Raw genomic sequence first — 14,262 nt, forward strand, 5'->3', positions numbered from 1 at the left:
TTTTGTGGTTTCCTCTCTGTATTCTAGAACCAATAATCATTTCCAGGCTTCAGACATTGTTGTAGGCTCTTGAAAAGCTCACAGCTTGTGCCCACAGTGCCTGGAGGATAAACAGCCCAGTCGGGGAGGCTTTACTGGAGGCGCCCAGGTCTGCGCGCACTGTCTGGCTCCTTTGTCCCAACTCCCCACTCATGGGCATTTGTGATGGTAGCGGGGGCGATGTCCTGCAGACAACATCCCCAGAGGTAGTAACCAGAGCTTGTTTATTCCCTGTTTTCTCCCTCAGCCACCATTAAAGTGGAGACCTTGTTTTGTTCACTGCCGTATCAGTCTCTTCAATAAGCGGTGCTGAGAAAACTGGATGTCCACATGCAAAAGAATGTGGCTGGCGCCTTATTTTACTCCATACACAAAAATCAACTCAAAACAGGTTAAAGACTTCAACAATAAGACCTGAAACTTGTAAAACTCCTAGAAAAAAACCGAGGAAAAGCTCCTTGCTACTGCTCTTACCAATAATTTTTGGATTTGACACCCAAGCTCAGGGCAACAAAAGCAAAAATAAGCAAGTGGGACTACATCAAACTAAAAGGCTTCTGCACAGCAAAGGAAACCATCCACGAAATGAACCTACAGACTGGGAGGAAATATTTGCAAACCGTGTATCTGGTAATAGGTGAATATCCAAAAAATATAAGGGACTCATACAATTCAACAGCAAACAAACAAATTTAAAAATGGGCAAAGGTCTTGAACATTTTTCCAAAGAAGACATACAAATGGCCAATGAGTATATGAAAAGATGTTCAGCATCACTAACCATCAGGGAAATGCAAATCAAAACCACAACGAGAAACCACTTCACACCTGTTAAAATGGCTGTCATTCAAAAAAAGAAAAGAAAAGGAAAAAAATGAGTGACAAGGATGTGGAGAAAAGGGAACCCCACACTGTTGGTGGTAATGGAAATTGGTACTGCCATTATGGAAAACAGAATGGAGCTTCCTCAAAAAATTGAAAATAGAACTGCCATATCATCCAGCAATCCCTTTTCTGGGTATACACCCAAAGGAAGTGAAATTAGTACCGCAAAGATATCTGTGCTCCTGTACTAATTACAGCATTAACACAATAACCGAGACACGGAAACAACCTAAATGTCCATCAACCAATGAGTGGATACAGAAACTGTGGCCTATATATGGACAATGGTTTCCATCAACCTAAATCCATTAGGAGATTTTTCTAGATGCCTCAGAGGTAAATATCAAGATGGAAAAGGGGGTTAGGGGTGGGGAGTGGTAAGAAAGCTGGGCTCACCCAGGGAGAGAGGAGGAGGGGAATCCGGGCGAGCACAGACTTCTATGAATCCCAGGCAGTCCTGCATCCTGACCCACATCTCAGGGAAAGGCAGTGGGACCCCAGGGAGGGATGGTGGTTTGTGATCGGGATGGATCACCACTTTCGTGAGAGGTACAGAGGAAGCAACAGAAGGCGCACCAGGGACAGGAACACGGTGATGTCTTAGCAGCCGCCTCGATTCACCAACCTGGCCCTGGACCACCTGATTCATAGATGTAGCCAAGGACGCGTCGATATACCAGGGCAAACAGGTGATTCGGGAAACAGCGAGCCGCCTCCTCACCTCTGGAAATGGCATTACACACCCCGCGGAGGGGGAGGGCCGGGGTGGGGGTTGGGGGGACCCCAAACAGACTGCCAGGCTCTAGGGATTAACAAGGAGAGAAACATACTCCTTTGAGGAGCTTATAATCGTTACTGGAGCTCTTGTTGTCACCCTGCTGGGTCTGTTTCTTGGAGGTGCTCTGGGTTGAAGAACCATCTCTGGTTGGGGGCGCTTAGGGTGGGGTGGGATAGTGAGGAGGTGGGGGCTGGGTGCTTTCTGGGCGGGGTGGGGGGTGTCCTGCTGCCTCTGCTGGGCCGGCCGGGCTGGCTGGAAGCGGCGAGCTCAGGAGGGGAGGCTGAGCAGTGAGAATGGGAGAGGGAAGGGTGGGCTGCGCCCCCCACCCCCACGTCTCCTGCTCCGGGGCCAGGATTGAGGGCAGACTCGGGCGGCCAGCAGGGGGCGCCAGAGGACCGGCAATGCCGCGGGGTGGGCTTGCAAGGCTCCGGACCCCAGCCGCACCCTGGCTCCGCATCCCAGGCCCGCAGGGAACCGACGCCTCGCGGCCGGCGGGGACAGGGGAAGCTGAGAGGACCAAACAGTCCGGGAGTCTGTGCCGGGCAGCGGCCGGCTCGAGATCACGGCCGTTACCTCCGGGCGGGGACCTCAGGGCGTCGGCCTCACACACAGGGTCTCAGATTTAGACGCTGGACCTCAGGCCAAATGAGCTCAGGCCCGATGCTCTGACGGGATGAAGGAAGGCAGGCATCATAAAATAAACACGTAAAACATCCGACAGTTATGTTACCACGTTTTGACATTTCATGTTTTAATATTCCGCCAACCTCAGAAACATGGCTCTGAGTCTCTTACCCTCTGAGAAGCCTCGTCCTGGGTGTCCCCCGTCTCCCAGGGATGGCCTCTTTAGTCCCCAGGCTTCTTGCCTATCCGCCCCACCACCCCCAGCCCGTCCCAACACACACCCCTACACATCCTTCACCCACCACTTGGTCCTCAACTTCAGGCCTAATCCCGTCTTCCCACAGGCCCCATGTGTCTCTGTCCATCCCCACCCCACGTCATATAAGCACCTCCGTCCTTCAGTCCCTGACTTCTCACCCACCTGTCCCAGCCCCAGCCCCCTGCCTCACCCTCACACACACAGCTGAGTCCAGGAGGTAGGCCCCAAGGGCAGGGCTCCTTCACAAGGATGCCTCTACCAAAACCCCTTTCTCAGCCAGGGACACCCAGACCCTGCCTCCCAGCCCTGGGAACCAGCATCTAATGGAGCCTCACTTCTTCCGAGAGCTCCTGCCCGGGAACTGCAGGAGCAGAGAGAGCCAGACCCCAGCAAGAATGAGGTCACTGGGGACAAGGGTCAGAGGGCAAAGTCTGGGTTCCACTTGTGGTTCACAGAACCAGGAAACCTGTTGCTAGGTAACCAGGTCTCCCAGCACCCTCCCCACACAGCATCCTGAGCCACGGATCGTCAGCCTCCAACCGTCTTCCCCAAGTCTGTCAGACACCTGCCTTCTGTGGGACCCCGAGAAGGAGGAGGAGGAGACAAGCAAGAGCCCAGCCACCATCCCGTTTCACTGTGAAGATCCGGCTGCGGGCCGTCAGGTCACTGCCGTCATGAGCCTGGGCATCATGGAGGAGGAGGATCTGGCTGAGTACTTCCGGCTGCAGTATGGGGAGCGGCTGCTACAGCTGCTGCAGTGAGTGCTGGAGGGGCCACCCCATGCCCCACCTTCCAACCTGCCCCCCCACTCCTATAGCCCAGCGCCCCACATCACCCAGCACTGACCCACCCCTATCACACCGCCTGGCCCTAGATGCTTCCCAGTTTCCAGCAAGGCCCCCTCTCCCTCTCAGCACACCATTCCTTCCACTCAGATGGGGGAGGAGAGGACCCGTTCCCTCCCCATGGGTGTCTATCTCCATGGGTTCCTCCCGGTCCCAGGCTGCCCATGTGCTTAGAGTCCACGGTCCCTCTTGCCTGTGTCTTGGGCAGGAAGTTCCCCAGCATCGAGGACCAGTCAGACTCCCCATCCATCCGGCTGCTGGAGAAGAAGAAGGAGGCCAAGATCCTGCACCATGCTATGGAGCAGAAGAAGGAGGTGGGTGACTCGGGTAGAGGGCAAGAAGGGCCACAGGGCCCAGGGACAGCCCGAAGACAGTCTTCTGTTTTGTGGGCGGTGTTGGCTAGAGCCAGGAGTCCTGGGTAGTGGTCCTTTGTTTCCTCTGCAGAGCACAGGAAGGATCCAAATTTCGGGGTACCAGTGTCCCGGGATGCTCTGTTCTGAACCAGATGTGGACGTGGGGTGGAAAGCAGGCACCTGGGGACAGAGGCTCTGGGACAGGGGATGCTGGGGCCTCCCTTGGTCCCCATGCAGGGCTCCTTTTGACCTCTCTGCTCCCCCCACCCCAAGACATTTCAGCGCAGAATGGAAACGCTGAACCTGCGCTGGGAGGAACTGGGCATCAGGGAAGCCCAGCTGAAAGCCCACATCCAGAAGTTCGAGCAGTTCATCCAGGTATGAAGGGGTGGGCCCTGCTGCAGCCACATGCTGCCCTTGGCCAAGTGGCCCCTCCACCCACTTCCCCTTGACTTTGTGATGCCTCACCCTGGCTTAGAAGTCTCCTGGTGCTCAGCAATGCCTGGAGCTTCCCCCGTTATGTGCCCCTCCCACTGCCCTGTTTATAATTTCCTGCTGCCTTGCCAGACTCTGCCCCCTCTAGATTGCTGTTTCCTATTTTCTTGTCCATAGCTGGTACGTACAGTTTATCTGGTGAGTGAATGATTGATGGATGATGAATGAATGAATGTGCCACAGTCAGGGCCAGGCACTGGGGGATACAAAGATGAGTCACACCGGGTTTTAGTCCCCCCAGCTCACTCTGCCCCTCCACCCTGGCACTGAAGGCCCAGGCAGAGGGCATGTAAGAACTAGGCACCAGGGGAGAGCTCAGTGGTAGAGCGTGTGCTTAGCAGGCACGAGGTCCTAGGTTCAATCCCCAGTACCTCCATTAGAAAAATTAAAAAACAAAACAAAACAAACTATATACGAACCAGGCACTAGAGTCCATTCTGAGAAGATTCCTAAGGACTGATGTAACCATTTTAAAATCCAGATTTCTCCAGACCTGCTCCAGCCAACACTTGTTGAGCCCTGAAGGGCTGGCCCAGTCCTGGGGGTAATCACTGGCCTCTTCCTTCAGGGAAGCCCTGCTCTCAAGCATCTTTGGTCCCTCTCTGTGCCTAAACCAGCTGGGAAAGGAGGCTGATGGACCAGGCCTTATTCTCTAGAAATCCAGTCCTTACTGGCCAGAGGAAGGCTCGTGGAGTGCTTGGGGTAGCAGGAGACTGGAGGGTGAGGGGTTCTCCAAATCCTCGCAATCCTGGAGGGTTGGTTTACAAGGACGGACCCCTGGAGCCCGTCTCTCCTTGCTTTCAGCAGGCCTGAGGTTGGGCCCAGTCAACTGTATTGTTAAAAGTATCCCTAGGGGATTATAATGCACAATCGGACTTGAAAGCCATTGGTTTAGAGCCCTTCTGTCCTCTCCTGGACCCACGGGGCAGAGCGCCTTCCTCCACGTTCCCCAGATGCCACCACCACACGTGCCCGTCCGTGTGACTCCCAGGAGCCCCTGGAGGGGGAAAGGAGTCACACAAATGCAGTGTGAGAGGTTTGTCCCTAATCTTGGGAGGAGGGCTTTGCAGAAGGAAGGAGAAGGGGGTCGGCCCAGCTGAGCCTCGTGTCTTTCTGTCCGGACATCGAACTGCCTGCACCACCTCCTCCTGTCCCAGCCTGAGGCCAGACTGCGCTCCGGGAACATACTCTCCAGAATGGCCCGGCCCCTCTGGAGTAGGCCCGCCTCCTAGCTCACAATTGCTCCAGCTTTTGAGAGGAAGAGAGTGGCTCCTGCCTCTCGTTTCTACAGTGGGAGAAGTTAAGGCACCAAATACCAAATTGGGAGAAAATTCGGGCCTCCCAAGCCTGGGTCCAGGACTTTGCCCCATGACACCCGGCCGCCACTAAGAATAGGAACAGAAACTTGGTCAGAAGGGTTCCTGCTCCCACTTCCGGACTTTCTCAGCCTTCCCCGGGTGGCATTCTCCCCAGACACTGAGCCCAGTGCGGTGTGGGGCCGCCCCAGCCCTTCCCCAGGCCACTCGCGGAAGGCCAGAGCGCAGGTCTCACAGAATCAGAATCACTTCCTGTTTGTTGTCATCAGGCCACCTTCAACGTTGGATTAAACCTCTGCCCTCGCAGCGTTCTTGGCCCACCTCAGTCCACTGCAACCCCCCTAACCAGCTTCAGATAACCCTGGAGATGCTCTTCCTCACACCTCCTCCCCGACACAGGCGGCCTGGCCAGCCCTGACCATCCTCAGGGTGGACCGAGGCCTTGTGGGGGCCCCACCGGCCTGGGCCCCAGGGAGGGCAGGGCCCGTGCCTGACCGGCACCACCTCCCCGGCCCCAGGAGAACGACCAGAAACGGATTCGGGCCCTGAAGAAGGCCAACAAGGAGCGAGAACTCAAGAGGCAGTGCGTGCGTGAGCTGGCCGAGGCCAAGCAGGAGATAGCGGCCCTGCGGCTGGAGCACCAGCGGATGAGCGCCAAGCTGCAGGAATACGCCATCTTCAACAAGTACCTGGAGAAGGTGGTGGAGAACTCGGAGGTGCGGGGAGAATGGCGGGGTGCCTTCCTCAGTGCCACCCCCTCTTTCCCAGGGGCCCAGGCTATGGCAGGAGAGGAGGCTAGGGACCCTCGCAGGGATGGTCACCTGCTCTGGGGAGACCCCTCCAGCCGAGGAGGGCAGCTGGGAGAGGGTCAGGGGTCTGGTAGTGGATCTTTGTGTCTGTGAGTGACATCTGTGTCCCTGTCTACATGGCTTCTGTCTACACGTGCGTGTTGGAAGAATGAGGCTCTGTTTTGGCAAAACGATCAGCTTTGCCTACATTGAATGTGACCCACACTCTCCCTGCTTCCCCTCCCCCCTGGTGTTTTTGGTTTACTTGAGAATAAATGGGGAGACAGAGGGAGAGAAACTGGAGAAACACCAGCCCCACGCAGAGCAGGGGCACTTGTCCTGTGCTGGGCCCTGGGCGAGGTGCTGTGCTCCGAGCCTCGCTCAGCCCGCTTGCTCACCCCCAGAGGAAAGCCAGTATTTCACCCTGTTACAAGGAGGAAGTGGAGGTTTAGAGAGGTCAGGTTACCAGCTCAAGGTTGCACAGCTTGGAAGTGGCAGAGCCTTTGCTTCTAACCACTCATCTGTGGGTCCCACAAGGCCAGTGACAACTGCGCTTCCTAAAGTTGCCTTGTCACCAGAGCTGAGGGAACCTCTTGGCCCTCTACCCACACTTCCTGCAGTATTTGACACCGTGGATGCCTCCCTTGAAACATACCTGTACCCTTTCTTCTGGGACTCCTCCCCCCTTCCCCTCCTTCCTTGCTGCCTCTGGCCCTTCCTCCTCAGGCTCCTCTTTCTCGCTCCTTCCTTAAAGCTCCCTGAGGTCTTTGTCCCAGACCCTCTGCTTTTCTCCCTGAGCGATTCCCCGGGCCTCCCCTGGATGGCGCCACGTCAGTAGCTCCCCACCCCGGGTCCCTGCACCCTGGGGAACAGCAGCAGGGCCCCTCACCAGGGTGGAGGGAAGTACAAGGTGTGTCCTCTGGGTGGGAATCCGTGTCCTGTAGGGGCCACTGAGACACAAAGGATGCACAGCTTTTTAAAAAGTCCTGGCAATTTCCATATAGAACCACTAACCTGATTTATTTATGCACGAGTCCCAAATTCCATTCCAAGGTGCTACCTGCGGTCCGGTGAATTGTCCCTGTAGTAACTGGGCTAGGGGTGGGAGGAGGGAGGGAAGACTACTCTAGTAAAGCAGCAGATAAATGGTGAGCTATGACTCAGATTTAGAGCTGGACAACGGTGTGTCTTAGAACTGAGGAGACTGGCCCGGCTCTCGGTGGCCTGGATCTCTCACCTAAGCTGCAGTCCCCTCCATCTAATTTATTGAGTCCACAATGGCTTCCTGCCCGCCTCCGGCCAGCCCTGCTGCTGGTGGGTCCCGTACTGGTGAATGGCACGGCCCCCCACCCACAGCCCCGCCAGAACTCGGGCCTCATCCCAGATTCCTCCTCCTCCTCCCTCCCTCGCCACAGCCATCAATCAGCAGATCTGGTCTGTTCTGCCTCCTAAGTATTTCTGGAATCCAGCCCCTGTCCCTTCCTCACCCAGACCAGAGATACCTCCCCTGGAGTTCAGCTTGGCCTGACTCCTGGCCACCAGCCTGCCCGGCATCCTCCAGCCAGTGTGACCTCTTTCTCTTTCTTTCTCTCTCTTTCCTCCTTCCTCTATTTCTTTCAAAATATTTTAAGCGTACTGAAGAGTACACAGCAATATATAGCAGCACCCAAGTACTCACCGCAGCTTCGTCAAATCTTAATATTTCCCCCTATTTGTACTTGACTCTTTTCTTAAATAAAACACAGCTGGTCATGGAAACCCCAGTGGGTCCCCCTTCCAAACTCCATCCTCCTCCTCTCCTCAGAGGTAACCAGTATCCAGATTTTTAATTTCTCACTCTCATGTTTATTTTTATTACTGGTGACAATAGATTACATTGTCCACAAACTATGAATAGTATGTCCATGTCCTTTTATGGCTTCTTTCTCCCAATCAAATGACTTAAAAAAATAATAACTTTGTATTAGGGGAAATTTCAAACATACACAAAAGTAAAAAGAATAGTCTACTGAATGCCCATTACTCACCACCTAATTCCAACAATTGTCAACTCATTGTCAGCTCTCCATCTCTGCCATTTTAAAGCAAAGGGTATTTTTTTTTCATCCATAAGCATTTCGGTGTGTAACTCTGAAAGAGCTCTTTTTCACATGAGCACAGTACCATTGTCACGCTTGTATCCAGTCGACGTTAAAATTCCCCCAGGTATTGCACAAATGCTTTTTGTACAGATGGTTTGCTCCAACCAGGGTCCAAACAAAGTCCCCACGCTGCATTTGGCTGGTACGTTTCTCAGGTGTCACAGATGTTACTGTTCTGCTGGTCAGAGGAAGCCAGACATAAAAGAGGACATACTGTGTGATTCCACTGATGCGTTTAAAAACAGGGGACGTGAATCTTTGGGGACAGAAGTCACAGTTCTGGTTTCCTCGGTAGTGGCAGGGGCAGGTAGTGACTGAAACAGGGCTGAAGATCTTTCTAGGGTGCTGGAAATGTTCTGAGACCCTTTCTTCACGAATTAGCTGGAATACCACCATCCAGAAAAGGACTTCATAAAGGGAATCTTCCCTTCATCAACTATTTGATGACCATATGGATCTTAAAGAAAAAGCTTGTTAAATGTTTGATTCTTTATTACAGTTTTCAGAATAATGACTGGTCCTCCAGCATCCTCCAAAAGTGCCCTGCAATGTTGTTTGCATCACTGTGAACTCATTTTTTTTTTAACACATTTGCTGTGTTTCAATCCTTTGCACTTATTCTCACTGATGTTCAAAGGGTCCCATCTGTGGACAGCAAGAGCCTCTGCAGGTTGGCACCTGAGTCCTTTTGACATCAGCATTGAGTTTTAGAGAGGTGGTCCTGGTTGCTCTGATGTAGCCCATTGGTTTTAAGTGTGGTGGACCGTTGCATCTCTCAGAAGTGCAGACAGTAAGTGATCTCTCTGCTCGCTCCTTTAACGGATGACGTCCACACTCCTCAGCGTTTACTGGGCAGTTTTTGTCCTTCTCCAGGGAGATGTCTCCCTCCCCAGCTTGAACTCAGGCCATTCATGCGACACTCTCTTCCTCATCCTGAACTTGCCCCACACACCCTATCATCTTCACCCAGGCTGTTCCCTCTACCTGTACGACTTCTGCACCTTCTGCCACCTGCCCTTGCCTGGCCATCTTCTTACCTCTGGTCTCATTTTAGCCATCCCTTCTCCCAGGACATCTTCTCTGCCTGTTTCCATCTCTTCTAATGCGGTGTTAAGTGGCCCTTGCCTACAGAGGATATATCTGAGGAAAGGCTAGCGGGGCAGTTCCCGGAACACCAATCTATTGCTGGAAAAGTCATGAGACGGAGAAAGTGCTCAGGGAGTGTCCCCTAGGTGGCTGGAAGGCACACTTTGATAAAACCCCCGGGGACGTGAGTTGGCATCTTGGAAGTCGCGCTCATACCACCTTCTAAAGAGGGGTTGGTGCAGGGCTTCTGTTCTGCTGAGTGGGGCCGGCAAGTTAGGGCCAGAGTGACATGGCTCTGGACCATACCGGAGAAGGCAGCTGAGCCTGGCCGGCCACCTGCCCCACTTGTAACTTCTCCAGCCCCTGGCTGGAGGGAGGCCGCCGCAATTGGTGAACGAATACCAGAGAGCACCGTGCTGGAGATACGTCCCAGCAGTCTCCTGCAGCCCATCCCCCAGTCACCGATAGGGCTTATCATGCTGTGTTGTAACTGACAACTCCTCTGACCTCTCTCCACGCCACGCCCACTCGTAGGCCTCACAAAAGCAGGGTCTGGCTTCCTTATCTCCTGCTCTGCTCCTAGCATTTAGCACAGTTTCTGGCTTATAAGTGGTTCGTGGGCCATTCCTGCTGAATAGGATCTTTATTGCATGGGAGGCATCTCAAAATGCACCCTCTCACCCCCCAATGCTGCCATCAATTCTCAACCATAGATCAACTCCGCGAATTTCAGAAGCGTTTTTAAATCTGGGTCTCTGAGAGTGGAGCCTCACAGGTGTCCTTTGTAAAGCTCACAAGTGATTCGAACAAGCAATCAAGACTGAGAACACCAGGTTCAGTTGCACGTGCCCCCAGCACGTGGCCCACGGCCCATTCCAACCCAGGAGGAGCGCAGCGGGACGCCAAGGACGCCTCGCAGCCTCTGCCCTGTGTCCTTGGCCCAGGGCCTCCCTGCCAAGCAGAGGCAGCTAGGCTGGGAGTTGGGGGCTTGGAGTGGGGTCGGGCCCCCGGGGCAGCGGTGCAGTGACCCCAGTCCCCCGCCGCAGTTCGAAGAGATCCACGAGGTGATCGCGCGCTACAAGACGCTGGTGAGCATGCACCACGACCTCATGCAGTCGGCGCAGGAGGGCCAGGAGAAGATCGAGCGCGCCAAGGCGCGGCTGGCGCGCTACAAGGAGGAGAAGGACGACGAGATCCTGCAGCACAACAACGAGCTGGCGCGCCTGCAGATGCGCTTCGACCGCGCGCGCAGCGACGTCATCATCTGGGTGAGCGCCCGGGGCGGGGCGGGGGCTTCCGGGCGCAGAGGGAGAGAGGGGCACACGCACGCGCGTGCACACACACTCACACTCACACTCACGCACACACTCACGCTCACAGTGCTCACGCCCCGCCCTCATCCCGTCCCCAGGAATCTCGCTGGGCACACATCCAGAACACGGCCGCCAAGAAGACCCTCTTGCTTGGCACCATTAAGATGGCAACGCTGAACCTCTTCCAGATCGTGAGCAAGCAGCTGAAGGAGGCGACCTTCGTGTCCCTGGACGACACGCACAAACAGCTGGACATGGTAAGAGGAGGCCCAAGTGCCTGGCCAGCTGGGTCCACTGAGCCAGGTTGGTTCTTCATTGGTTGAGTGGAGGGACCACCCCCAGAGTAGTGGTTCTCAAATTTTAACAGAATCAGAATCACTTGTGGGCTGGGGCGTATTGCTGCGCTCCAGCCGGAGGCTCTCAGCGTGGGCTTCAGAAGGGGGCCATTACTCTAGAACTGGGAGCAAGGTACCACCTAGGAAAAGTGACTCTGCCATAGGCCAAGACAATTTGAATTCAATATACTGCATGTGGAAGTCCCAGGATTATCTCTGAATAAAGCCCAAACGGCTTCGAGCAGCATTTTCCAAACCATACTTGGCAAATCCTAGAATTTCAAGATACTAGTAAGTTTCCTCTGGGGGAATAAAAGGACTCTGTGGACTAAAAAATTTAGAAAAATCGAAGTTAAATGAAGTTGGATGGTTTTAAAATACAGGACTTCACACTGCCTTTGCTTTGGCTCTGCCCTGAGACTCTCCAAGACATTAAGTTTCTAACACTTACTTGACCATAGAACCCTTTTGGGGGTACGTATTATAAAAACATACTTTGGGAAATATTGGACTTGTCTTCTCTGTAACCTTGGGAAAGTTACTTTAATTCAGTGATTCTTTGTTTCCTCTTTTGCGAAATAGGAATTATATTGGTAATAATAACAGTATTAGCGACTAACGGGGTTGTTGAGAATTTTGGACAGTCTGGGTAGCCCCACCTTGGGGAACACTACTGAAAAGGAACCATTTTAGGACTGAGATCTTAGAGGCCATCGAGGCAAACCTTTTCTCCATCTTCCCTTTTTAAAGAGAAAGAAACTGAGTCCCAGAAGGAGGAAGTGATTTCCCCAGAGCTGCATCAGTACCCCAAGTCTACCTTTTTTTAATTGAAGTATAGTTGATTTATAATAGTGTGTTCGCTTCAGGTGTATAGCAGAGTGCTTCAGTGATACCTATTTATGCATATCTATTCTTTTTTCCAATTCTTTTCCATTATGGTTTATTACAAGATATTGGATATTGTTCCCTGTGCTGTACAGTAAATCCTTGTTTATTTTATATGTGGTTGTGTGCGTCTGTTAATCCCATACTCCCAATTTATTCCTCCCCCACCTTCTCCTTTGGTAATCGTAAATTCGTTTTCTATGTGAGTCTGTTTCTCTGTTTTGTAGGTTCGTCTGTACTATTTGTTTTAGATTCCGCATGTAAGTGATATCATATGTCATTTGTCTTTCTCTGTCTGACTTACTTCACCTGATATGATAGTCTCTAGGTCCATCCATGTTGCTGCAAATTGCACTATTTCATTCTTTTTTTAATGGCTGAGTAACATCTCATTGTGTATATATACCACATCTTCTTTAACCACTCATCTGTTGATGGACACTTAGGTTGGGGGGACCCCACGTCTTCTGATTTAGGAGGCTGTGTTCTTTTCCACTGTGTCGTATGGGTGCCGTGTTCTTTACAACAGAAGTTAGTGAATAGAATTTAAACTTCTCTTGATAACTCAAGATTATCATAATGAGCACCGATTCTGGGTTTCAAGTAAATGTTAAAGTGCCGAAAGCTATCTGCCCGGAAACCGGCTGACCCCTTCCTGCTAAACGCTCCTAGCTCAGTCTGCTCAAAGCTCCCTCTGCCTCCCTGTTGTTAGACTGTCAGCCTGTACTTCACCCTTTCACTGTGTCTGCCTCTAGGGTTCCCAGATCCACTTCTGTTTATCACTTCTAGTCTGCTAAGCCTGATTCTCTCTGTCATCTAAAATAAATGTCAAGTGATGGAAAGTGGCCTCAAGAAGTCGGTCACAGGAGAATGCTGACTCCTTACAGGCAGGTTATGCCCAGACATGGTCCGTTTTTGAATGGGTGGCCTTTTGCCGGCCGGGGCTAACTCCAGTCCCTTGGCCTTGCTAGATCCAGCAGTTTATCCAGGACCTGTCAGACATCTGGGCAGAAGTGAAGAAGAAGGAGCAACAGCAAGTTCGGGTTTAAGGAGCAGCCATGGTTCTGGAATGTTCTGAGACAGAGACTGGGAGAGAGTAAGTTCCTGGTGACCTTGCCGTCCAGTCAGCCCCGCCCAGCTCTCTGGGACCCTTGGGCTTTTCTGCTGGAGAAATCCCTGTCTGTTTCCTCTGCCCAGCCCAGCCCTGAAAACATTAAATTCTGTAAGAAGTTTGTTCCTCAGTTCTCTCTCTCTCTTTGGTGGTTTATTCACGGGGAAGAGGGTCTACTGAGGGGAGATGCCCCCAGAGTGCCCCCTCCTGGAGCTGGTCACCTAGGCAGCCCAGGTCTGGTGTCTCCCAGGCTTTGCAGTTCACATAGGAAGTATCCACGTGGCAACACGCCGGTGGGTGAGTACATAGGACCCTTCTTCCCTCTAGCACCTCCGTTCTTTTTTTAAGTCGATGTATCCAGCTGGGGTGCAAAGACTCACCAGAAACTAGGGCGGCAGCTTCCCAGGTCAGAGTGCCAAAGGTGGCGGCTTAGGAGCTCCTTCTTCCCTGACCTTGGGACGAAGCCCTGCTCTCCCGCCCGCTGTGAGCCCTGAAACAGGCGACGTGGTATCAGCAAGGCCAGTGCAGGAGCAGGGGGCGGGCCGCCAGACGACAGCACCATAGCAGGCTGGAAAGCTGGCTGAAAACCAGCAAAACTCAGCTGAGTGGAGGCAAATGTAAAGTCTTGTCCTAACGGTCAAAGACTCAGCCGCCCGTTTTGAATCACCCACGGCTAAAGGCAGCTCAGAGTCCGCGCAGAGGGAGCAGGCTTTCTCGAGCATGTATTTCATGTACATCAACCCCGTGACAACTGTGAGGCACCTTTACCCCTGGATGACCAAACGGGACACTTGCCCGAGGATACTGGCTCCCGATGACCAGGTCAGGGGTCACATTGGGTCGGCCTGCCCCCAGCCTGTGCTCCTTTCGCCAGGCTGAGGCTCCGCTGCTTTGCCCTCCAGCGTGGGCTGAGGCGCCGGCCTGGACTAGGCCCTTGGGTCCAACTTGGCCCTGTGACCTTGGAGGGCCTGCGGGGAGTCGGTTACCCACAAGGGAGCCTGCAGCGCTG

The 14,262-nt window shown here is 53.3% G+C and overlaps 1 protein-coding gene across 2 annotated transcripts; it reads left to right on the forward strand.

Annotated features, from left to right (window-relative positions):
• Positions 1-3,047: 3,047 nt before the first annotated feature.
• On the forward strand, positions 3,048-13,383 carry CCDC42 (coiled-coil domain containing 42). 2 transcript variants are annotated; one of them, XM_006217765.4, is made up of 7 exons: positions 3,048-3,342; positions 3,639-3,744; positions 4,057-4,161; positions 6,113-6,310; positions 10,656-10,877; positions 11,021-11,179; positions 13,114-13,383. In XM_006217765.4, the coding sequence occupies exons 1-7, from the start codon at positions 3,260-3,262 to the stop codon at positions 13,189-13,191; spliced, it is 951 nt and encodes a 316-aa protein (XP_006217827.1). In that variant the 5' UTR covers positions 3,048-3,259; the 3' UTR covers positions 13,192-13,383. The 2 variants fall into 2 exon arrangements, with proteins under 2 accessions (XP_006217827.1, XP_072796107.1); XM_072940006.1 differs by having other exon boundaries at positions 6,113-6,292.
• The last annotated feature ends 879 nt before the right edge of the window (positions 13,384-14,262 follow it).

The sequence above is a fragment of the Vicugna pacos genome, chromosome 16 (genome assembly GCF_048564905.1).
Source record: "Vicugna pacos chromosome 16, VicPac4, whole genome shotgun sequence".
NCBI lineage: Eukaryota > Metazoa > Chordata > Mammalia > Artiodactyla > Camelidae > Vicugna > Vicugna pacos.

Excerpts from the sequence above, each read along its gene's own strand:
- CCDC42 (XM_006217765.4), top strand. The coding sequence starts at position 3,260 with ATGAGCCTGGGCATCATGGAGGAGGAGGATCTGGCTGAGTACTTCCGG. Across the intron at positions 3,343-3,638 it reads CGGCTGCTACAGCTGCTGCA|GAAGTTCCCCAGCATCGAGG; the intron begins GTGAGTGCTGGA and ends TGTCTTGGGCAG. Across the intron at positions 11,180-13,113 it reads CGCACAAACAGCTGGACATG|ATCCAGCAGTTTATCCAGGA; the intron begins GTAAGAGGAGGC and ends TGGCCTTGCTAG.